Raw genomic sequence first — 22,097 nt, forward strand, 5'->3', positions numbered from 1 at the left:
AAAAATCTGCCGTGTGTACGTAGCTTTACTCTGCTTCATTTCTTCCATTTCTACAGCCAGTGCAGCTCTTTCTGTTTGCAGACATTTTTACATATAAATTCTGTAAATATATAGGATATATAAATAAGGTATTTTTTTTATTGGTGTTATATTGTTTATATATATATATATATATAAAACAACATTTATAATAGTAAAATAAATCATAGGTAGATGAAGCACCCCAAACTAAAGAATTGTGCTACATTGCCATCTATTGGTTGGATTTGGGAACAAGTATACCTGCTTTAAAGAGCATTTACCACTAAGAAATGTGTTCTGTCATTGCTAAATGCTAATTTTCTGGATATAAATCTGATATTTGAGCTGTATACTCATTCTGGGTTAGAGGTTCAGAAGTGAATAAACACAGAGAAGTTTCTATTTGCACAATCTTTCAATAAAATGTCTGCTTTAAGATACTTTTAGTCTCAGCATCAGTTTCCTTGAAATGGTAGGCTCATTTCTTCTTTATTTAATTTGTACACAACTAAGTTTCTTTAAGTTTAGAGGTAATGATGAGATAAAAAAGATGGGTAATTTTTTTAAAACTTGCAGCACTCAACTTGCATAAAAAATATAAAAGGGAAATGTCAATATCATCTTGTTACATTAGCCATTAAAAATAAACACTCGTTGACAAGATGAATCACAGCTAAATGAGTCAAATAAAAAATAGGAATTGTTAGGTAAAGTGTATGTATAACCCAAACTTTTTTTTCCTGTTTTAGGTATTAGAGGTTTATATGCCCAGATTATTTTTTTGCTGTTGGTGTCCTGCTGGGGACATTTACCTTCACTGTCAGGGGTTGTAATAGGAAATCTCATAAGATTATGGAAATTCTCATCATATATCTTTAGCCCCAGAATGTATGGATTGTTGCAGCATAGGTAGCTGCAATAATTCATATGCTATCTGTGCTGCATAGCTGCCCCAGTGGTCTGAGCTCATGTGGGAGCTGACAGAGGTAGAGACTACAGGGGGGTAAAATGTGTCTAGCCATCTGCCAATAGTACTCTAATAAACACAAATTAAAGGGGTGGCAACAGGGCCAAATATTTGACAATCTATGTAGCCCAGCCTGAAATCCAGCCCTACATGTGGTAACTCTGGGAACTTGCAGGTAGGTCTGCACTGGCAGTCTGTTACTAAAGTCTGCATTGGGGGGTCTGTTGCTGGGAGATCTGTACTGGGATTCTGTTACTAAAGTCTGCATTGGGGGGTCTGTTACCGAGATCTGTACTGGGAGTCTGTTACTAAAGTCTGCATTGGGGGGTCTGTTACTGGGAGATATGTACAGGCAGTCTGTTACTAAAGTCTGCATCGAGGGGTCTGTTACTGAGATCTGTACTGGCAGTCTGTTACTAAAGTCTGCATTGGGGGGCCTGTTACTGGGAGATCTGTACTGGGAGTCTGTTACTGAGACTGGTACTGGGGGTTTGTTACTGAAGTCTACAATGGATGCCTATTACAGAGGTCTTTCACTTAGGGTCTGTACTGGAGCCTGCGTTGGGGGTCTGTTACCGGGGTCTACACTAGGGTCTGTTACTGAGGTACGCATTGAGAGGTGTGTCACTGATGGCTTGTCTCTGATGTCTGTAGTGGGGTCTGCACTGGGTGTCAGGAATTGTACCGGAGCCGGCATTGGGGGTCCATTACTGGGGTCTACACTAGGGTCTGTTACTGAGGTACGCATTGAGGGGTCTGTCACTGATGGCTTGTCTCTGAAGTCTGTACTGGGGTCTCTTGCCAAGGTCTTTCATGAAAAGGTCTACCCCTAAGTTTTCAATGAGGTCTGTCGAACTGTCACCAAGGTTTGCCTTTAGGGTCTGCCACCCAGGTCTGCAGTGGGAACTTGTCACTGGTTTGCAATAGGGGTCTGTTACTAAGGTCTGTATTGGGGATCTTTCTCTGAGGTCTAATAAAGAGGTCTGTAAAGGGAGTCTGTCACTGAGGTCTCCCCACCTTATATTCAGCACTAGTTGGCCACTTTATTCAGCACTTTATTTTGCTCCCCTCCAATAGCTGTCCCTCTTTAAGGAATTCTGAAGTTGGGAGGTCTGATTTTGTTCTCTGTGATGTTGTGAGGTCATCAGTAAAGGAGATATGTAATGTATATGGCGTTAATGCATACCTCCCAACTGCCCCTGATTCAGTACAAAGTCCCTATGTTTCTCTTTCCTCCTTATTTGCCTACATACTTTAAACTACAAAAGTGTTCCTCTTCCCACCTCCCAAATTTGTAAGGTATGGTAATGTCTCTTCCCCAGCTAACTGGAATAGAGAGATCAGGCAGCTACAGGTTCCATGCTGGTATGTAAGGGAACCACAGAAAACATTGATTGTAGAAAATTTGATCCAAGCTGGGGCTTATTAGGAAAAAGAAAACATACTTTGCTAGTCTGATTCCTTATTTTATTGTACCCTGGAAGCCCCAAAACCCCATAGTGACCCCAGTCTTCTTGTTGTAGTTATGGCACACTTTCTAAAACGTCCATGGCTTTCTATTGGCTAACAAATAGGAGCCAATGGCCTCATTGTCTAATAAAAAAGGTATGGATGGTGAAAGATGGAGGATTACATTAGCAACTAGAAAGCAGGGATGATCATGTAAAGATGTGATCAGGGGGTGTCAGACTTTTAGATGAAGGTTATTTTGCAGGTAAGAACTTATTAAAGGTGGAAGGTTTGTCATCCACTAAAGAAGCTTTTTTGAATCAGATGTGTTGAATCATGAAATCTTCTCCTCTTTGATGAGTAAAGCGATTATATTACATATGTTAACATCACTCAAGAGGCCACTTGTAGTACTCAGAAAGTGATATTGTGACTTATTATGAGTCAGGCTCTTAGTGGTTCCAATTCTCTGACTATGGAGGTTGTAATGCAATATGCTGGATGACCAATAGATGGCGGAATTGTATCAACTGAAAAGCAATAGTAGTTAAAGAGCTGCAGACATTATAGTTCATGAATTTTTGTTTGTAAAATCCTAAAGGAAAACATTAATAAATCAATCAAAGGATCTTGGACCACACATTAATCATAATGGTCGTTGTCTTTAATATGTTATTGTATATCCAAATACTAGGCCTTTTATTTTAGGGTAGTAGCGAATGGTTTAAACCCCCTGTCTAGTTTTTATTACCTGTTGCACTTACAGCAAGTAAAATAAAAACTTTTTTTGGACAATTCTTGCTTTGGTGACTTGGAGTTTCCCATCATTTTCAGTCGTGGTGATAATTGTAGTTAGGATAGATAGAGTGCATCACCCCATCGCAGGTACAGACAGCAATACAAACCCAACAATGGTTTTATCCTCTTCCTACTCAATCCAGATCTAGAAAAATGACTTATTTTAGTCATTACTGAATTTGGATAAGAGTCAGCAACAGAGGGTGGAAGATTCATAAATCTTGAATAGGATGTTCCTCTCTGATTAGGAAAATGGTATCCAATTACCTATTGTATTCTTATAGTTAAATGTGAATTACCACATTTTTTTGCTCTTTAGATATACAAATGAAAGTGATTACTTAAAAGGAGAAGTTCACATTAAAACATAGCACATTCAACTTTTTCCCCCCTTGTCCTAACCCGGGCATGGGCAAACTACGGCCCCCAGGCCATATCCAGCCTGTTAGCCCTTTTTATCCGGCCCTTTGAACTCTCTCTCTACTTCAGCAGCTCCACTGAAGTAGATCTGTGTTCTGCAGCTCTGGCTGGTGCCCCCCCCCCATTGGGGTCAGGAGAAGGACCCCACTGGAGGGCCGCACTGGCAGAAGCCGTGGACCATGTTCCCTGTACAAATCTCAGGCTGGGGTAAATGGGTGGAACAACCCACCCATTCTCCCATTGCGGCAGGGTTATGTCATCATGACGTCACGTTCAGTGACACCCATCTCGGCGCTCCATCCATCTGGTCCTGGCCCGGGCCCCCTGCCAATTTTTAGAACCCATTGTGGCCCCTGAGCCAAAAAGTTTGCCCACCCCTGTCCTAACCTAACCACCCTCCTCCTAAATAGATGTAACACATATTGAGATCCAATGGGTACAGTACATTCATTCTTTTGGCCACACCTCATTAGTACTCTATAGACTTCTATGGGGCTGTGCCCTGGGCCCGGAGGTGATTAAAGACAGACCCATAGAAATCTATGGGACTATAGTGCACTGGTGCTGCGTGGACAACAAACAATTGCACCATGCTAAAAAAAGCGACCGTAGCGCTAAAGCCCCGTACAGATATCAAATTTGTCTAGCTGCAAACAAACTTTTATGATTGTTTCCAGCGACATGAACGAAAGAGCGCTAGAAAAACAGCACCAATATGTTCTATGGAGAAGGGAGGATAGGGGTGTGTGAGTGGCACTACTCTGTACTCTCCTACATAGGAAAGTTTAGCAGTCATCCCTGCTTAGTTGTTCATCAATCCACTAGGGCAGATTAGTGTATGATTTTGAGGACCACTGTACACATGGATGATTACAAGCATTTATTTCAGATGAGTTTAGATTTATTTCAGATTAGGTCAGGGGAAAGGGGCAAAAATAAAACATTCACTTTAGGTTAAGTTCATTCCTACTTAAATCTAAGGAGTATTAAAGAGTTTATAATTCACCTTCAATTTGAGGAAAGCAAAGGGGATGCAAATACCCTACTACTCCTCTTTTGGAGGTACCAGCATGATCTCTTTAGGCTTGGAGTATTTCAGTATACAGTACCCCAGCTGGGCAGGTAGTGGGGAAGCATTGTAGATAAATTCCCCATGCATCAATTTTTCTTAATTCTTGGATATTTTCTTGCATGTATTGAATAATCTAAGAAAATGCTTTCAATTATATTTTTATCAGCCCAAAAAGGAGCAAATAAGAGAATTTCATTGTGAGGATTTACATACACTTAAAGACCAGCGTCTGGAGTCCGCCAGGAATTGTACCTGTGTCTCTGACCACCCTCTGATGTCTATAGCTAAACCAAAACCAACTGTCATCTGCTGAAATGAGTGGGACAACCCACCACAGGATTAAGACAATCACACAGTGCTTGGGGCAGGGGAGTAGCAGAGGGGAGGAGGACAGGTAGGCTTTTACCCCTTGGCCATTCAAGTTTTCATTCATTAGTGACAGAAGAAAAGGAAAGACAAAGCTTTCATTACTGCAATGTCATAGTATTTACAGCACTTCTGAGCCTGTTCTGGCTCATTGCTCACAATTCCTAATTATTGCTACTCGTTTAGTCATAGCAGCTTAGAAAACACCATACATAGGCTCGACGATATATTGTTATATATATGTAATATATTGTCAGATATAAATCATAAGATTATAACATTCAAATAAAAAATATTAAATTAACATTAAATTAAAATAAACGCAATAAATACACCTAGAGATGAATAGAGGTATTTTGATCAAATCGATTTAGCCATTTCAAAAATTTCACCAAAACTTTAAGGAGCTCTTGCTTCTTCTTTTCTTTTTCTTCTTTATTTCTGTATTTTTGTTTCACGTGTTTTATAGTGTTTGTTTCATTTTTGTTTCTTTTAACTGTTATTATTTGTTATCTTTTTATTTGCCACTTTTACTTATTATGTTACCTTTTGATTGTTTGTTTTTTCTCATGAGTTTTTTTTTGGAGGGGTAGTTTTTTACAGGGACAGTCCAGGATAGTTTAAAAGGAGCATCTGCAAACCTCAGGAGCCCATTGTACTTTTAAAAACCCTTTAAAAAAAAGTCTTAATTTTCATTCCTTGTAAAATTCAGTGCAAAAAAAAAAAAAAAAAGGCTAACATTCTGTCAATATTTCCTGATTTTCAGTAAATTTTGAAAACTCCTAATTTTTTTTTTAGATAATAATACTATTACCAAGTGATATGATTATATAATAATAATAATTAATTAGTTTTACATCCACCTGATGATGATAGTCAGATTTCCGTGCTGAGTTTCATCATCTATATAGCTGCTGTTACCATTATAATGGTTACCCACGTTTGGTGTTAGATTTTTAATTTCTTTTATATTAGGAATGTAAAAGAACAAGGAACATCCAAAGATGGCCAGCAACATCTGGATCTCCCAGGTGGGAGAGGTGACACTCATGACCACAGTCCTAAAAATCAAGTGACCCCAAGTTTCATCTACAACTATAATACAATATTGGAGTGGACACACATTTAATTTCAGAAGCTAAAAGTATAAAAAATGTTCTAGCTCACTATTTTTACAAGCATCCTACAACTGACTGGTTTTGGTTACCAATGACATTTCAAGGGCAAAACACGGGCAGCAATAGTGGCTCAGTGGTTAGCACTCTGGCCTTTGTAGCGCTGAGTCCCAGGTTAGAATCTCAGCCAGGACTCTATCTGCATCTAAAGTTTGTGGGTTCTCCCCATGTCTGCGTGGGTTTCCTCCCACATTCCAAAAACATGCTGTTAGGGTAAATTGACCTTAGACTGTATTAAAGGCATATGATTTTGGTAGGGACATTAGATGGTGAGCGTCTTTGAGGGACAGCGAGTGACATGACATGGACTTTGTACAGCACTGCATAATATGATGGTGCTTTATAAATACTGTGTAATAAGAATAATATTTAAGGACAATCTCCTAATGTCTCTGGAACAGTTGACAATTCCGCAAAGTATGTAAGCTTTCTTACACTAAAGATGAGTTTGAAAAAAAGAAAGAACAGCAATACCACATTTTACCACTAGGTAGCTGCATAAAATCATATATAACTTTACTTGTGAGATGATTTAATCTTATGTACTGGATAGTATAGTGCATGTATTAAAATGTTATTAGCCCCCTTTCCAAAATGAAGAGAAATTGTTAATATTCAGTTTTCATTACCTTATAAAATCCATTTAAATTTCTTATATGTTATATTCAATCAGGTAAACCCTTACAGTACAATATTATTATTATTATTAATAATAATAATAATAATAATAATAATAAACAGGATTTATATAGCGCCAACATATTACGCAGCGCTGTACATTAAATAGGGGTTGCAAATGACAGACTAATACAGACAGTGATACAGAAGGAGAGGACCTTGCCCCGAAAAGCTTACAATCTAGTAGGTGGGGGAATTTACACACAATAGGAGGGGAGATATGTAGTGGGGAAGTAGTGATGGTTTCAAAAGACAGAAGAAGATGGGTAGACAAGTTTAAACAAATGGGTTTTTAGTGCTCTTTTAAAATGAGCAGAAAGTAGAAGCAAGGGGAAAAGGATGAGGAAAACCATTTCAGAGAGTTGGGGCAGCTCTAGAAAAGTCTTGAAGCCGTGCATGTGAGGAGGTTATGATTGAGGAAGTCATTAGCGAAGAGAGCAACTGGGGGAGTACTTTTATTATTAATAATAAACAGGATTGAAATAGCGCCAACATACTACGCAGCGCTATACATTAAATAGGGGTTGCAAATGACAGACAAATACAGACAATTGCCAATATATAATATGTAAATTTTAGCATGTTTTATAGTCCATGGGTATTTCAAGGTGAACATGTAGATGTCTAATTTATGGCTCAGGTCAGCATCTATTTATTCATAGCAATGGGGTAGCATGGATTAGAGTTCTAAGTGTACATTTCTCTTGTCTGAGTTGCATTTCTTTGGGTGCATTCAGATTCATTTACATTGCAGGTAAAGCAGGTAAAACACAGCTTTTTCGTAAATTTTGCATTTAAATGCATGTATTGGAGCATTGCAAAGGAAGCAAGTAACATCAATACTGGATCCCAAGACTTGTATACTATTGGTGTAGTTACTAGATTTGAAAGTGCATGATATATTCTGTCCCATTATAGCCAGTGATCTCGCAAAATGGAAATGTGGGAACAATTTCAATAAATATAATGACCCAGATCCCATTGTGTATGCTGCATGCCATTCTCATTTAAATGCACCAATAATGCTAAAATCACCTATTGGAAAAAATATATTCCCAATAATTTTATATTTAAATAGTAACACTTGGACCAGTGTTTCTTAACCTTTGTAACATGGGAGAACCCTTGAAATAACTTTCAGGCCTTAGGGAACCCCTTTTATAATTGTTGTGTCCACAGCTGGCTGCACATTAATGTAGTGGTCAGTAGGATGAATGCCTCTTACATTTCTGGCCAGTGGGAAGAATATCACCCTTACAGATAAACAAAAAGATCAATAGTGTCAGTTAAACTGACCTGAGAGGCACAAACTGATCTTTTATCATGGAACCCCTAGCAACCTGTGGAGGAACTCTGGTTAAAAACACTGCACATATGTTGCAAACAGAGCACCATAGAAACCAGGGCAGCCCTACAGCCAGTTTGAAAAAGCAGCACGCGCATATCAATGCACCATACACATCCTACATACATCAAAGATTTTTACACGAATATCTATCTAATACACTTCAATGTTGTAGCTGCTGAAACTCTACCTGGTTTGGTTTATTTACAGCATAGAGGATCCCTTGGGTATACCCATCGTGCACCTGTGCGTTTTCCCTGGAGCTGTGCCGTAGCCATTTTGGTAACATCTGCGGTGAACAAAACCAGCATTTTTTTTTTCTCTTTTTGTACTGACAAGAAGCTGACACATAAATATAGAGCTGGTGAAGAAATCTGTTTTGCCTGGAAGGCTTTCCTCCTGGAGCCAATAGGAATGCGAGACCCTCCCTTCTCTACCCTATAATTATGGAGTAGAACTGGTCTGTGAAGCTTTGGTTTGGCTTTATTGTACAAGCAGAAGTGCTAGAGAGCTCTGCAGGGATGTTTGTGTGAATGTCTATTGGGATATCGCCTTTGCTATCCGTAACATGAGTGGGACCTATGAAAAGAAGATGGCCGTATTAACCGACCTCAGCACCTCTATGAGTTGCCATACTGTGTCCAAGGACTCGCCCACCCTACCGGAGTCAACCGCCACGGACATGGGCTACTACAGTGGTCCTTTAGCTGGTGGTCAACATGACTACTACCAGAGCCAGGCATATTCACAGTCGCTCAACCCCTACAGCTACCATCATCACCCTCAGTTTAACTTGGGTGGGTTAATGGGGGCAGATGGCTTCATGCCCAAGGATGATTATCAATACGGAGGTGGATATCGATCCTTTGGACATTTTCGGGAGGCCCCAGCTCAAGAGCCAGGTATGGAATTTAAAATGGTACTGATGTGGGTCCAAAAAAAGTGTCACCCAAAAGATATTATTGATAGGCAATGTTCCTAGATATAATTAAGAGAATGAGTGTTGAAGAACAGGAGCTGATGAGCAGCATGGAGAGAAGGGTAAGCTAGTAAAACTGGTCCAAACTACGATAGAAAATAAAAAGTTAAAAGGGTAAAAAGTGGGAAACGAGAGGAAAGAATGTAGAAATGAAGATGCAAGATCTCTGAGATGATGAACAACATAGCCAAGTCAGTGGGTACCAGGAAGACATTTAAAGTGAGCTAGGAGACGAGGGTCAAAAAATGATGAACAGTAGAAGAAAGTGGCAAAAGGGGTCAGTAAAAACACAAGGCATAGGGGGTAAAACAGGTAGTGGGCATTAAAGGGAAAAACAGAAAACGGTTGGTTAAAAAGACGCACCGGAATAATAGAAATAGGAATGGGGGTTATAGAAGATACTATAAGGCTGTATGGGGTACTATAGGACTGTTGTTCCTTTCATGCTTTGAATGACCACCCTACCATGTAAGTTTATTTTTTCCTAATACAAGTATTGATGGGAACAGATGAGAACCTAATATTGTTGTGTTTTAATATTGTATAGTTTAGATTGGTGTAGTGTAGTATAGAACAATATAGTGCATGTACTGTATTATTTTTCTTTACAACCAAGCCATATCTGGTAGCACATAGTGCAATAACATATAGCATTCAATCTGATTTCAGAATATGGCGAAGACTTTTGATTGGTCAATATGGTAACCTGCAAATTCCACATGAAAATGTCTCACTGAAAAAGATTTTTTTTGTAGCAATTTCTACAGCAAATTAGTTTCACTGATGCAATTTGACAGCCTCATTTCACCTATCACCTAGATTATATTATTTTTTCATTACCTAAGTGTCCACTAAATATGTTAAATAAATGCAAAGCTCAGCTACATAATTTACAGGTCATTATCACCCTAGTTAAAATCTAATTTATTGAAAAGTTGCTAATAATTTATAAAATTTTGGTCATCCTCCAATATGTTTCTAGGAGAATACATTTTCAAATTTTATTATTTTATTTTCATTTAATTGATACTTTAACATTCTGTAAAATGATTATTCACCTAGTAATGTGAAATGTATTATGCAGCTTTGGCAGTTTCCTGGGCTGGTCCCCTGTAGCCACATCATCTGACATTTTTATGATACGTTAAGGGTCCATCCCTGTATTAGCCTGACACCTCATGGACTGAGTAGGCTTAGGGAGACCTGTCTGCCTGTCTGTCTGTAACTTTAATCTATGTGAATTTATACCTGTAGTAGGAAGATTTTGTGTGATGTCCCTCCCTTCCTGTCTCTTCACTAATCCTCAGCTCCTGTTTACCTGTCTGCGTCTACCCAAGCCGCCTGTCTATCTACTGTACATCTAAGTTACACCGCTGTCTGAACATATCCAAGCTGTCTGTCTACTTCTGCTGATGGCTAGGATGTCTGTCTCTGCCTTAATCTGACTGTCTCTTTGTAACTTTCTGCTTCTTTCTAGGGTTTCCCTGTAAAAGTTAGCCAGCTAAACAGAATTTAAACAGTCTAGTACAGCCTTTCCCACCCTTTTGAGCCTAGTAGAATCTTTGAAAGAATTAGAGGATTCAGGGACCCCCTTCTAAAATGTATACTTGCATAAGATACATCAGGGCAATCAATTGTAAGTATGATATTGGATAAAATGCGGGAAGAATGCCTGAGAGATGATAGGAAATGTTCTGCAGCACTGGCTATGTGGACTGATGTTGGCCATGTTGGAGGTCATTCTATCTCGGCCCAAGAAGAAATCTTTGTAAGAATCCAAAAGGTTCTAAAGAACTCTAGTTGAGAAGAAAGTTTATTAGACTTTAGATCCTAAACAACATTGGAACCACATGTTTGGAAATCGTCTTGTAAACAATTGGGCACAAACTGATTGACAGACAATTGCCTAAATATTATACTAAGCAATTGGTCCTGAATACAAAAGAGAGGAATGGTGGCTCATGGCAAAATTTTAAGGGTAGACATTATGTGGTTGGTGGCCAACGTATTCCAATAGGCAATGGTGGCCATAGGTAGCTAGAGGACATAACCAGGAGACAGTAAATCTTGCCTGGAAAAGCTTTCATTTGTACTTCTCTTCTCTGTCATCTTTTGCCACCTTTACCTTCCTATACATTTGCCAGTCACACTTTATTTGGCTTATGCCAGGCATGTGGGCCAGTTCTGGTTAGGGCACTTCCGGTACCAACAGATTCTGCAAGGCTACGTACATACTGTCATAAAGTCTAGAGTCTGACGTCACTCCCAATGGTACTTTGTGTGGCCGCTGTGCATTGGCAGAAACTGTGCCATATATAACAATTGCTGGCTAGTTATTGTAGTTCTTTAAAAATTAGAAAGCAGCAATTGTTCAGCCCTTCACATAACTAATGCCCTAAGCAGAGATTTTTCAGCAATTCGATTGAAACTGACCTCCTATATATGCTGAACAACCACATGTAGCTGACATATTCCCTATCAGCTCATTTTATCTAGGTCAGTGACTTAGATTACTAAAAAACAGAAAGTTAGCATAAGAGCCAGGCGTGTAGCATTTTCAAAAGGAGAGACCATCAATGGCTGTTACAAATTTTCCCAAAAACATGGTACATGGACACTGTTTATAGAAATCTTTCATTTTAACTGTCAAGTTAAATGGGTTTCTAAAAGAAATATATTTATTTAATCCATACAATTACATACAAATATTACCTGGTCACATCAATGAAATTAGAAAATATATTGTAAAATAAAATATAACTGAATGGAGGTGTTGGATGGCATTCCATGATGTGAGGATGGCTGGTATGGATATCTGTAATATGTTCTTGACAAAGCACCTAAATGAAATATACTTGTAACAGCCAGAGATCAGACAAATTGATTACGAGTTCTTCTTAAAATGTATGTCAAACCAAAAGCTTTATAGTTTTAAAATAGGAAACTGTCAGGTTTTTACTTTACAGGGATTATTTGTTTTCCCTCATTATATGTTAAGTGTAGCTAGGAATTACTGGCCCTTATTTTAGTGTTTGCCTCCCCTTTTAATCTTCCCTATTATAGCACCCCAGTTATAGTGCTTCTTGTTTTTGTGCCCTCATCTGTATCAGTGGTGCCCCCTATAGATATGGCAGCCGAGCACATTAGTATTATTTTTACCTCTCCCGGTCCTACTTGCCATAGCCAATACAGTACTAAGCCCCCCATGTTTCTTTGCTTCCTAGCTTCTCATGACCATAATGGGGGGAGTGGGAAACAGAGGAGATACATCCGGAGGTCTCAGAAGATGGCAGAAAATGGCACCAGGTGGGAGCATTAATTGGAGATGTAAATATAATACTTAGTTGCCCAAAACAGCAGCAAAAGGTTCTCTTAGAACTGAACTCCAAACTAAAGACACAGCTAGAACACATGTATTTTACCTACAAAGGGTATGTGATTGTGTTCAGCCAGTATTGCAATCATGGGACAACTTCCAAACCGCATAATCTGGTCAATACTCTACTTTCTCGATTTAAGCTAAGCTTAACCTTTTTGGTAATTTTAAATTTCAATGCCCTGTTCATCTGTATACAAAACTATTTATCCTTAGTGGATTTAGTTACTATCGAGCTAAAGCTGTTTATATTGATGGTAACAAGCAATGATGACATTGAAAGTGATAGCCATGCCCATATCAACCCGAAGGGTAATTGGTTGCACTTTACTATTGCTCTTTGCTTAGTTACATAAACCAGCTAGTTCCATGAAGTCTGCAATGGAGTGACTGGATCAACCCGTTTATCCAGGATCCATAAAAACCAAACCAAATGAACTACCAAGATCTAAGCATTCATCTCATTAGTCTAGGGCAGTGGTGCCCAACCTTTTTTCATCTAGGGGTTGCTATTGACATTAAGATAAAACCCGTGGGCCACAATGCAAACAGACATTAAAGATGAATGTTTAAAACTAGAATTTAAAATCAAATTAAATTGAAATGTTTCTAGTTAATGTAACATACAGGCACCAAATAAAAGAGATGACAAATGAAGAATCCCTGCACTTACAATGTGATGCTCATTTTATCAATGAAAGATACAAAACTAAATCTATCATACAGTGCTGGCCAGTAATATATCACTCCCCGCTCGCCATTCCTGTATCAAAGAGCAGAAACTACACCAACAATGTGTCCTGTCAGAGAAATGGGATTAATGTGACAGATAGCCAAGGGGTAAATGTTCTTACTAACACATCTTCTGCTTTCTACAACTCCCAATTCCTAAAGAATTGGAGTTCACAGAAGGTAAGAGGCCAGCTATGTGTGACAGGGTAGCACGGTATGATAGGTATAGTTTTTCATATCTTGTGATGATGCCGTAGTGATGAAATTTTAGGGTGGGTGGGGAACAGCCACAGTTAAATGGCAGGTGTATAGTACACACCCACTCTCTCCCCCACCTGGCAGTATGATCTGCAAGCAAGAAAAATTTTGGTGGTCCGCAGAAAAATTATCTGGCCGGTGGCCGGGGTCCTGACCCCACTGATCATGTCCCCAGTAGTCACAGCCCTGCGCTCCTGTCCCCCCAGGATGTTTAGCAAGCAGGTCTGAGCCTACGATGGGAGAGTTGCCTGGTTCTGGCATCATGACATCACTCTGGGGGAAGTTTTTTCCCCCTTGAATGACATGCGGCTCCCAATGCATGTGCAGGATTTAAAATTATGAATGAAGTGGTCTGTGAGGTCCGAAAGGTTGATGACCACTGTCATACATAGGAGGAACATAGGAGATGCACGCGCCCCATCACCTGCAAGACAACGAGCAGAGAGGGAATGAGCAGAGGGTCTAGTGCTACTAAGAAGTTTTTTTATATGTTCATCACCTACTAATAGACCTCAGTTTAAAATATCCTAGGAACAGTATATAATCACATACTAAAAGAAAGAGTTCTATAGTAAGCTATACAAGTAGCATAAAATAGTATCTTGTCCTGATCAGAAATGATAAGCGACTATGTGAGCATAATGCGACTATGTGAGATTGATCACCACACTTGACCACTACATGCTTAAGACTAGCACTGCTTTGGAGGAACAGAGAAGATAATTTGTTTACCTATACCTCCATTTAACCTCATTTAGATCTCAAGGTGAACGAAATGCTACTCCAACTAACACCATCATCTAGTTTTCCCAGTCTGTTTCCAATGGAATGCTGACAAGGATCCCCCTACTTTGGACCATATCTAGAAGCAGGGCTGTACACCGGTCAGGAGAAGACAAGAAATAAAAAGCTGGCAGACAAATCCACTACCTGTGACATACCCTGACAATAACAAGCCAAGCTCGAGAGCGGTTTTTGAAATAACAGGGCCAAACAGAATACAAAACGTAAAGCTGTAGATAAAAGACAAATAATACAAAGTGGATACTTAAATGACAGTGTTTTTTTAGCATTCCTAGACACCCGCATAAACATGCCTCGTAGTATATCCAACAATCGCATATACTTGTAGCAAAAACTAACCAGCTTCCAGTTTAAAGAATAATGTTAAATCACTTAATATCTGTCAGGAGAGACATCTGTGGGCTATGTCTGCTGACCTTTTGCTAGTTACTTAGCAGTTTTGCTTATACGGTTTCTTCGGTACTTCAAAAATCAATGACCATAAACAAGCATGTAAACCATGATGGTCAAAGACGGAATTTTTTTATCATCTGCCTGTGCTGGGCCGTTGGCTCTACGCTGTCCTGTAAGCCGGATGATTTGCTAAGCAACTAGCATTTTTTTAAAGTCAGTAATGTTCAGCAACAGACAATGAAAACACTATTGCAGGAATTTCTTCAGGCACAGGTATTGTATAACTTGGCTGAGTCTCAAAAAACCAAGGCAAATAGATTTTCTGCAACAATTTTAAGTGATGACAACTTTAGCTGATGCTTTTCATGCATTGCCCACATTGAAGTGCCCCATTGGGCCCAATGGTTGCCATAACCACATTCCCTATTTGACCAGTGAATGTGATTGGCTGTCATAGCAAGTATTTTCATTCTTTGGAAAGCTTTTTATCACAACAAACAATATCCCCAAATCGAGACTTTAATAGTACCAAACATATGATATGAGTTTGAAAACCATATCAAATTTATTTGAATAGATAAAATTTGACAGATCTTTTGCATATTAACATTTCATATACAAAACAAGTATATACACACCACATTCCCACTGTAGATCAACTTATTTGTTAGTTGCTATAAAGCTTGTTTCGCTATATACGCGTTTCACAGAAGGTCAGTCTGCTTCTTCAGGAACTATAGATCCAAGTGATTACTTTTTAAATACATTTTTAGCTCAATATCACTCCAGCTTTAGATGCCTGAATAAAAGTTTTAATTTTCATCTATTTTCACAAAAATAAAATCATCCCACCAGAGAAAGGTGCTCATTGCTGATGCATTTCGCTTACCCACTGGATTTGGTTGTGAAGTTATTGGACTCCATAACTAAGCCCAATGGGTAGGTAAAACACATCAGGATGGAACTACGTGATTATATCACTTCTGTGAACATAGATGATAAAGTTTCATCATCTGCTTTGGTGTGGATTCTATCTGTTTTGGGAGATCCTCTAAAGCATGGAATCCATGGTTGATTTTTGGAAAAAAAACTTTGGTATTCTTTGGCTTCTTTATGGAAAATTATTAGTATTACTGTCTGTCTGATTTTACTTCCCTCTGCTAGAAATCTATAAATATTGTAATTGGTTCCTATGGGACAAAAGGGTCTCCTTTCAGACACTTATGATACAAAAGGTTCAGCCATGTCAAAAAGTTGATCAAACTACCTGAGAAGTGGTGTTTTGGGGAAAACATTGCATAATTTAAACACTTCATTAGACTAATGTGAATCGCATAAGAAAAAACTATTGAGTTTGAGGAGCAATTGAAAAAATAGCCCGGAGCATGTCTTTTTCAACACATGAATTAAGCCTTTTTAAAGACAATAGAAGCTTTATTTTGCATACTCATTTGTGTTTTTTTTTTCCCAAGCCGTGTCAGTCAAAGAAGAACCAGAAACTGAAGTAAGAATGGTCAATGGGAAACCAAAAAAGATCCGAAAGCCAAGAACCATCTACTCAAGTTACCAACTGGCAGCGCTGCAGAGACGCTTTCAGAAGGCCCAGTACTTGGCACTGCCGGAGAGGGCAGAGTTGGCAGCCCAGCTGGGACTCACGCAGACACAGGTAATGACAACGAGTGTATATAATAATACACTGTGCTGGCTTACTAAGAAGGTCAGTTATGTACAACAGCCCCTTAATTACCAATATGGGTTCCACTAATATTATCTTCCGATTGTCTCCTGAGTTAGCCAAACATGGGGATTTTATTATGCTACTCAAATATATTAACAATCTCGAGGCAGCATCATATATTGTATAAGTATGTTACTATATAGTACTATATAAATTGACAAATACCTATCAAAATACAATTGTAGTAAAAATATATGCACTGAACTGACCAAACATAATGTTTTTACAGCCCAATATACAGTACATGTATGTAAAAGCATTTATTTTACACCTGTATGTTAAAATTGAATTGCCCTCAATTAGAAAAAAGAATAATGTTTGCTATACGTGTAGGTTTTCTAAAATGTAATGAGTAAGTACACGCAGACCTGATATCACTGATCACTAGGTGGATCTGTCCACTGGATATCTCTCGGCGAGATCTTTCCACCTGAACTCATAGCCCAAACGTCTATCCCTCCAGGCTGTCTTAAACCTTCTTCTGCATTCTTCATGCCAATTGAATATTAATCAATGGGATAAGAACCCTTTGATAATAGATTCAACTGCTAATTAGTAAATCAAGTGCAAAGGTTTGTTGATTCAACAGAGAGATCTAAGAAGTAATTAAAATAATAATAGCAGTAGCTATTCACAAATTAAAAAATAATAATAGTAGAGAATAGGGCCCAATAAATATTGCAGAACCCATTGTAATACATAAGAAGTCATCATTCATTGTACTGAATGTTGGTTGTGCACTACAGTGTAAATTCATTTGATAAAGTTGTCTGCAAAGTGCAATAACTTTTTTTAAATCAATCTGATTGGCTGCTAAACATAAGGTTGTGGAAATCAGAGCCTCAGTGCTGTACAACTGTAACAATCATCATGCATATGGATGTTTTGCTGTGATCCTACTAATCCCAGGGGGCAGCCCACGAGCATGAGTAAGAAAGGACTCAAAGGACAGCAAATTATAGGACTCCATCTGTTTTCTGAGAGTCCCCCATCCCTCCCACCTGCTCCTTTTCTACCAAAAGCATCACTGCCCCAAGGGGTCTGGCTTTGGCAACTTTTTGTCCTAGCACAACTAAATGAGAACTTATATTCTATTTCACCCTTAGAAAAAGTATGACAAAATAAAGCAGGGCCACCCCAAATTATTGCTTGTTAGTACATCAACAATGGATCTTTTTGACCTCATTCCGAACCTGTCTATGTAGGAATTGTGGGTGCTTCCTTCCACCTTTGTCTGTTCCAGGTCTACCTGTTTGAATTTAAAAAATTGCAGCCGTACATGTGTGTAGCAAAAGAGAAGAGAGCTGTCAATGATCGGCCAAGCATAAAACCACATTATTGCAGCTGTCCGATCTTAGAGATCACATGCTTTCCAGATTACGGATCTCTTCATCTTATAACCAGGAGATAAAACTGTTAAAAGCTGCATTAAATAAAAACACCTGAACAGGTGGAGTTCTCTATATTAAGATTTTCACTATAACACAAAGTACAGATGTTTTTATTTGTGTGATCCAGTTAACATGTGCCCAAGATCAGGTGTGTACCTGTCCACAGGAATGACATTCGTTATCTATTACTCATACATCATTTAATAACAAAGCAAGGCCAAGCTGTCACTGTCAAAACACTTTGTTCTTTTGTTTTGCAACTGTGATTGTTTATACCGTATACAGTATCCTATCTACCGCCGCCAAGTTGTTGAAGAACTAGAGCTCCCAGCATTCTCAGTCATGGCCCTAAGTCCTTATGTTTCCTTATGTTGTGCTAAGATGATGATTGGGATGTGTTTCTTGATTTGTACGGGGACCTCATGTACAGTATTCTACTGCATGTAATCTGTACTAAATGCATTGGAATGGAACATATGGTGTGCTGTTTGGGCAATATATACTACCATAGTAGCTAACCTAGAGATATGGGGCTGTGATTGCAATGCAGCGCTGTAAATAATATTATAGCGGGTCCTCTGTGCCCTGGGTATGTTACAGTTTCCAGGGTGGCGATATCTATGATGACTTAACATATAGCCTGGAATTATGAATTGTCAGATGTTAAGTACAATTTAACATTTGATTAAGGAAGGGTTCAAATCTTTCAGAGAGAGTTCCATACACTTCTTGCACATTTTAAGGGACATTCCTTTAGACAGCAAGATTTCCTAGCTCTGTTGACAATGGTCAGAATGTATAGTGAGAATGAATCTAGCAGGGACATAGGAAGCAATTAAAGTGATAGGGTAGAGAGGTTCTTATGCTTCCCTGTCCTGCCCAAAATAAACCAGCAAAAGTTTTGCCTATACATACATTTAAATACCAGGACTCCATGTCCAGCTAACAGTGAGCCAACCTGTTTTTCCTGCCTTACTTATTTTAAATTTAGATTTAGGTCATCCCATAAAAGTATGACCTTGTCAGAGGAAGATCATGGGGGAAGGAAGATCTATTCCCACCAACCCGTAGGTTGAGTCTTCACCTTGTTCTGTTCATGTCAGCTAAGGTATGGGTGGGAGATGTCAGGGTGGGGTGTTTATGGTCAGGGAGGTGGTATCCTCAAGGCTTCCTCATACCAATTTACAAAACACAATGTTGCTGTGAAACTGGGTTTGGTCCTTTTGGAGAAGAGCTTGGGATGAGTCACAGGGCGGGGGAAAATCGGGACAGAGGTGTAGAGCAAGTGTGGGGGTAGGAAGGATTTGGAGAGAAAACAAGACACTTCCCAAAAACATCACATAAACCTTGGTGGTTTAATCCACAGCAACTGACTTTGCTAAGCGATCAAGCCTAATATATCCTCATAGAGCTTTTGATTCAATGAGAACTAATCTTTCTTCTAAACTAGAAGTGTTGCTGAGACTATGAGGAAATAGTTCTTTAAAATACATGTAAACCCAAGAACTAAAATTAAATATATTTCAGCCTATTCGTCCTTAGGTTTGGCTTTATTGTTTTTTTTTTGTATTTTTATTGTAAGCCTTTTTACTTTTATATAACCTTTTATATATCCTTTTATATAGCCTTTTTACAATATATTTTGCCAGTAACACACTTCTAGTCTTAGAGTGAAAATATTCACTCACTTCACTCTACCTATGGAACCCTTTTACCCTGGGACAGAACTAAAGAACCCCTCTTCCTTTCCTCTTCTCTATAGAATATGTTGTCCTCAGAGACAGCTGGAAAAGTTGACATAGACTGTGGTATGGACATTAGACTACGTCTACGGGAATGGCATTTCATTATAAGCTTCTCTGTGGGACATTTAGTGGCACAATTTGTAATTTGTGGGTTATATAAATACATAATTATAATCATACAGTATTCATTGGGTTATTATTTAATATTGACTACATTTCTAAATGCAATATATCATTGAAGCCCTAAATCATGGGAATTTACTATTGCTGCATGCAGGAATCATAGAGACTTCCATTCCTAAAATGTTCCTTCCTCTAACTTTAATACCCTGAGTCTCTGACAAGGAACAAGCAATCAGATAAAACACCAAGTTCTTAATTTTCCTGTTTGGCTCAAGTCAGAATGTTTCAACCCCGGTGGGTCCTTATACAGCCATCAATTAGCATTTTCAGTTGGGGCTGTGACAGTTTACGTAAAAACGTTTCATCTGATATAACTAAATGATTGCACTCCTATTATCAGTCCAATGCCAATAATATTTGCTGGGAAAGAGTTAAATTTAAAATGACAGTAAATTTACATTTGACAAGCACAGTTTTGCTTTTCCGTCAGTTATGTACACAGACACGCACATGCCCCTTGGCGATAGTTGTGTAATAAACAGTTCTTACCAGTCAAAGCCAAAGAACAGCACAGAGTAAAATCTAGCATTATTACAGCAAGTGCTTATTATTGTGAAATGTTTTTTGAATCTGTATTACCATGAATGAGGCTTGTGTCCAGTAATATTATCAATTTCCCCTCAGTATGGCTCTTCAGCTTACTTGGCCAATGCTCGGTCAGTTTTTGTTATAGGGTTGTTGGGGACCCACCAGGGCCCACCTTACAGAAGACCAGTTTATGTTTATTTGGCATTTTGCAGGCCAGGAAACCAAGCTGATCTACAGCAACTAAAAAACTGCTAGTGCTGAGTATGAAGAGACCTAAAGTGGACCCGTCAAAACCCCCCTCCTTTCTTGTGCCCTGCAACATCTGCAATACCTTAGTTGTAACAAGTACTATAGATGTATGTTAATCAGTTGACCTAATTATTTTCTTGATTTTGTCCCTCAGGTAAAAATCTGGTTCCAAAATCGCAGGTCAAAATTCAAGAAACTTTACAAAAACGGAGAAGGACCAAGTTTGGAACACAGTCCTAATAACAGCGATTTCATGGCTTGCAATTCACCGTCCTCCCCACCCAACTGGGAAAACAGCAGAAGCCGAACTCCCCAGCAACAAAGTCTTCCCCACTGTTCATCCCCTTCTTATCTTGAGAACTATAACCAATGGTTTAACCAACAGAACCAACCAGGACCACATCTACAACCTCCCGATGCCTTGCACCAACCACCACCTAATCCTGTGTATTAAGTGAAAGAGACGCTAAAGATAACTCATAGGAGTTATTAAAAAGAAAAATAAAGCCCACTTCATCCTAGTTGAAGGGATTTCTTGGACTTTAATAGGGCTAAAGACTTAATATTTAAGTGGCATTGATATAAGACACCAGTTATGTGACTTTTGTAAATAATTTTGAAGGATCAGTATCCACCCTAAGAAACCTAACTTGGTTCCCCAAGACACACTATGCCAATGGACGTTAAATGGAATGACCCAATAATGGATATCGAGTCCAGACTGCACCAAATTCACCTCTGTTCCAAATCTTACCAGACAAGATTTTTTCCAAGATGAGTAATGATGCGTCATCATCATCAAGCCCCAGACTTCATCAAGACTTGCAAACTGGGCTGTCTCCAACTTTGTTGGCCATCAGCAGTTATTTTCTTGGAGAACTTTTTGTTGAAAATGTACAAAATACTACATAGCACATACAGGACACTATAGGACACTACAGGACTGCTCTAGGCTCTACAAATATCCAAAGACCATAGAACAGCAACGGTCATAAATTCAACCAAAATCAAGATTCTCATGGGGGGTGGAAGGGGGAGGTTTTATCAAAACAAATGCATTTTATGTCCAATATAAAGAAAGGAATGATTTTCTTCTTTTGTAAAAAACAATATTTTGTTAACCTTTCATGATTTGAGCTACTCCACTTGTCTTTGCAATATTTAAAGAAATTGCGCAGGAGGTTCTAACTTATTTTTGTAATATTTTGGAAAATGTTTTAGATTGTGAGGGGGTGAGAATAATTTTTCAGATTAGGAGGAGGGGGATCTGAAGAATGTCATTGTGTGAATGCAAATTAAAATATTGTGTTTTTGCTGCTGAAGCAAAAAGTTTTGAAATGTGTTTGTTGGTTCATTTTTGACACAGTGAAAAGGTGTAAGTTGTGGCTGGATTTTTGTAATCATGGGGCAATAGTTACTAACAGAGAAAA

The 22,097-nt window shown here is 38.7% G+C and overlaps 1 protein-coding gene across 1 annotated transcript; it reads left to right on the top strand.

Annotated features, from left to right (window-relative positions):
- Window positions 1–8,777: 8,777 nt before the first annotated feature.
- DLX3 (distal-less homeobox 3) lies at window positions 8,778–21,970 on the top strand. Its single transcript, XM_072413715.1, has 3 exons — window positions 8,778–9,193; window positions 16,306–16,499; window positions 20,822–21,970. Exons 1-3 carry the CDS (start codon window positions 8,860–8,862, stop codon window positions 21,119–21,121), a joined length of 828 nt encoding a protein of 275 aa, XP_072269816.1. The 5' UTR covers window positions 8,778–8,859; the 3' UTR covers window positions 21,122–21,970.
- Window positions 21,971–22,097: the final 127 nt, after the last annotated feature.

This window comes from Pyxicephalus adspersus, chromosome 6 (genome assembly GCF_032062135.1).
Source record: "Pyxicephalus adspersus chromosome 6, UCB_Pads_2.0, whole genome shotgun sequence".
NCBI classification, from domain to species: Eukaryota; Metazoa; Chordata; class Amphibia; order Anura; family Pyxicephalidae; genus Pyxicephalus; species Pyxicephalus adspersus.

Excerpts from the sequence above, each read along its gene's own strand:
- DLX3 (XM_072413715.1), top strand. The coding sequence starts at position 8,860 with ATGAGTGGGACCTATGAAAAGAAGATGGCCGTATTAACCGACCTCAGC. Across the intron at positions 9,194-16,305 it reads GGCCCCAGCTCAAGAGCCAG|CCGTGTCAGTCAAAGAAGAA; the intron begins GTATGGAATTTA and ends TTTTTTCCCAAG. Across the intron at positions 16,500-20,821 it reads TGGGACTCACGCAGACACAG|GTAAAAATCTGGTTCCAAAA; the intron begins GTAATGACAACG and ends TTTGTCCCTCAG.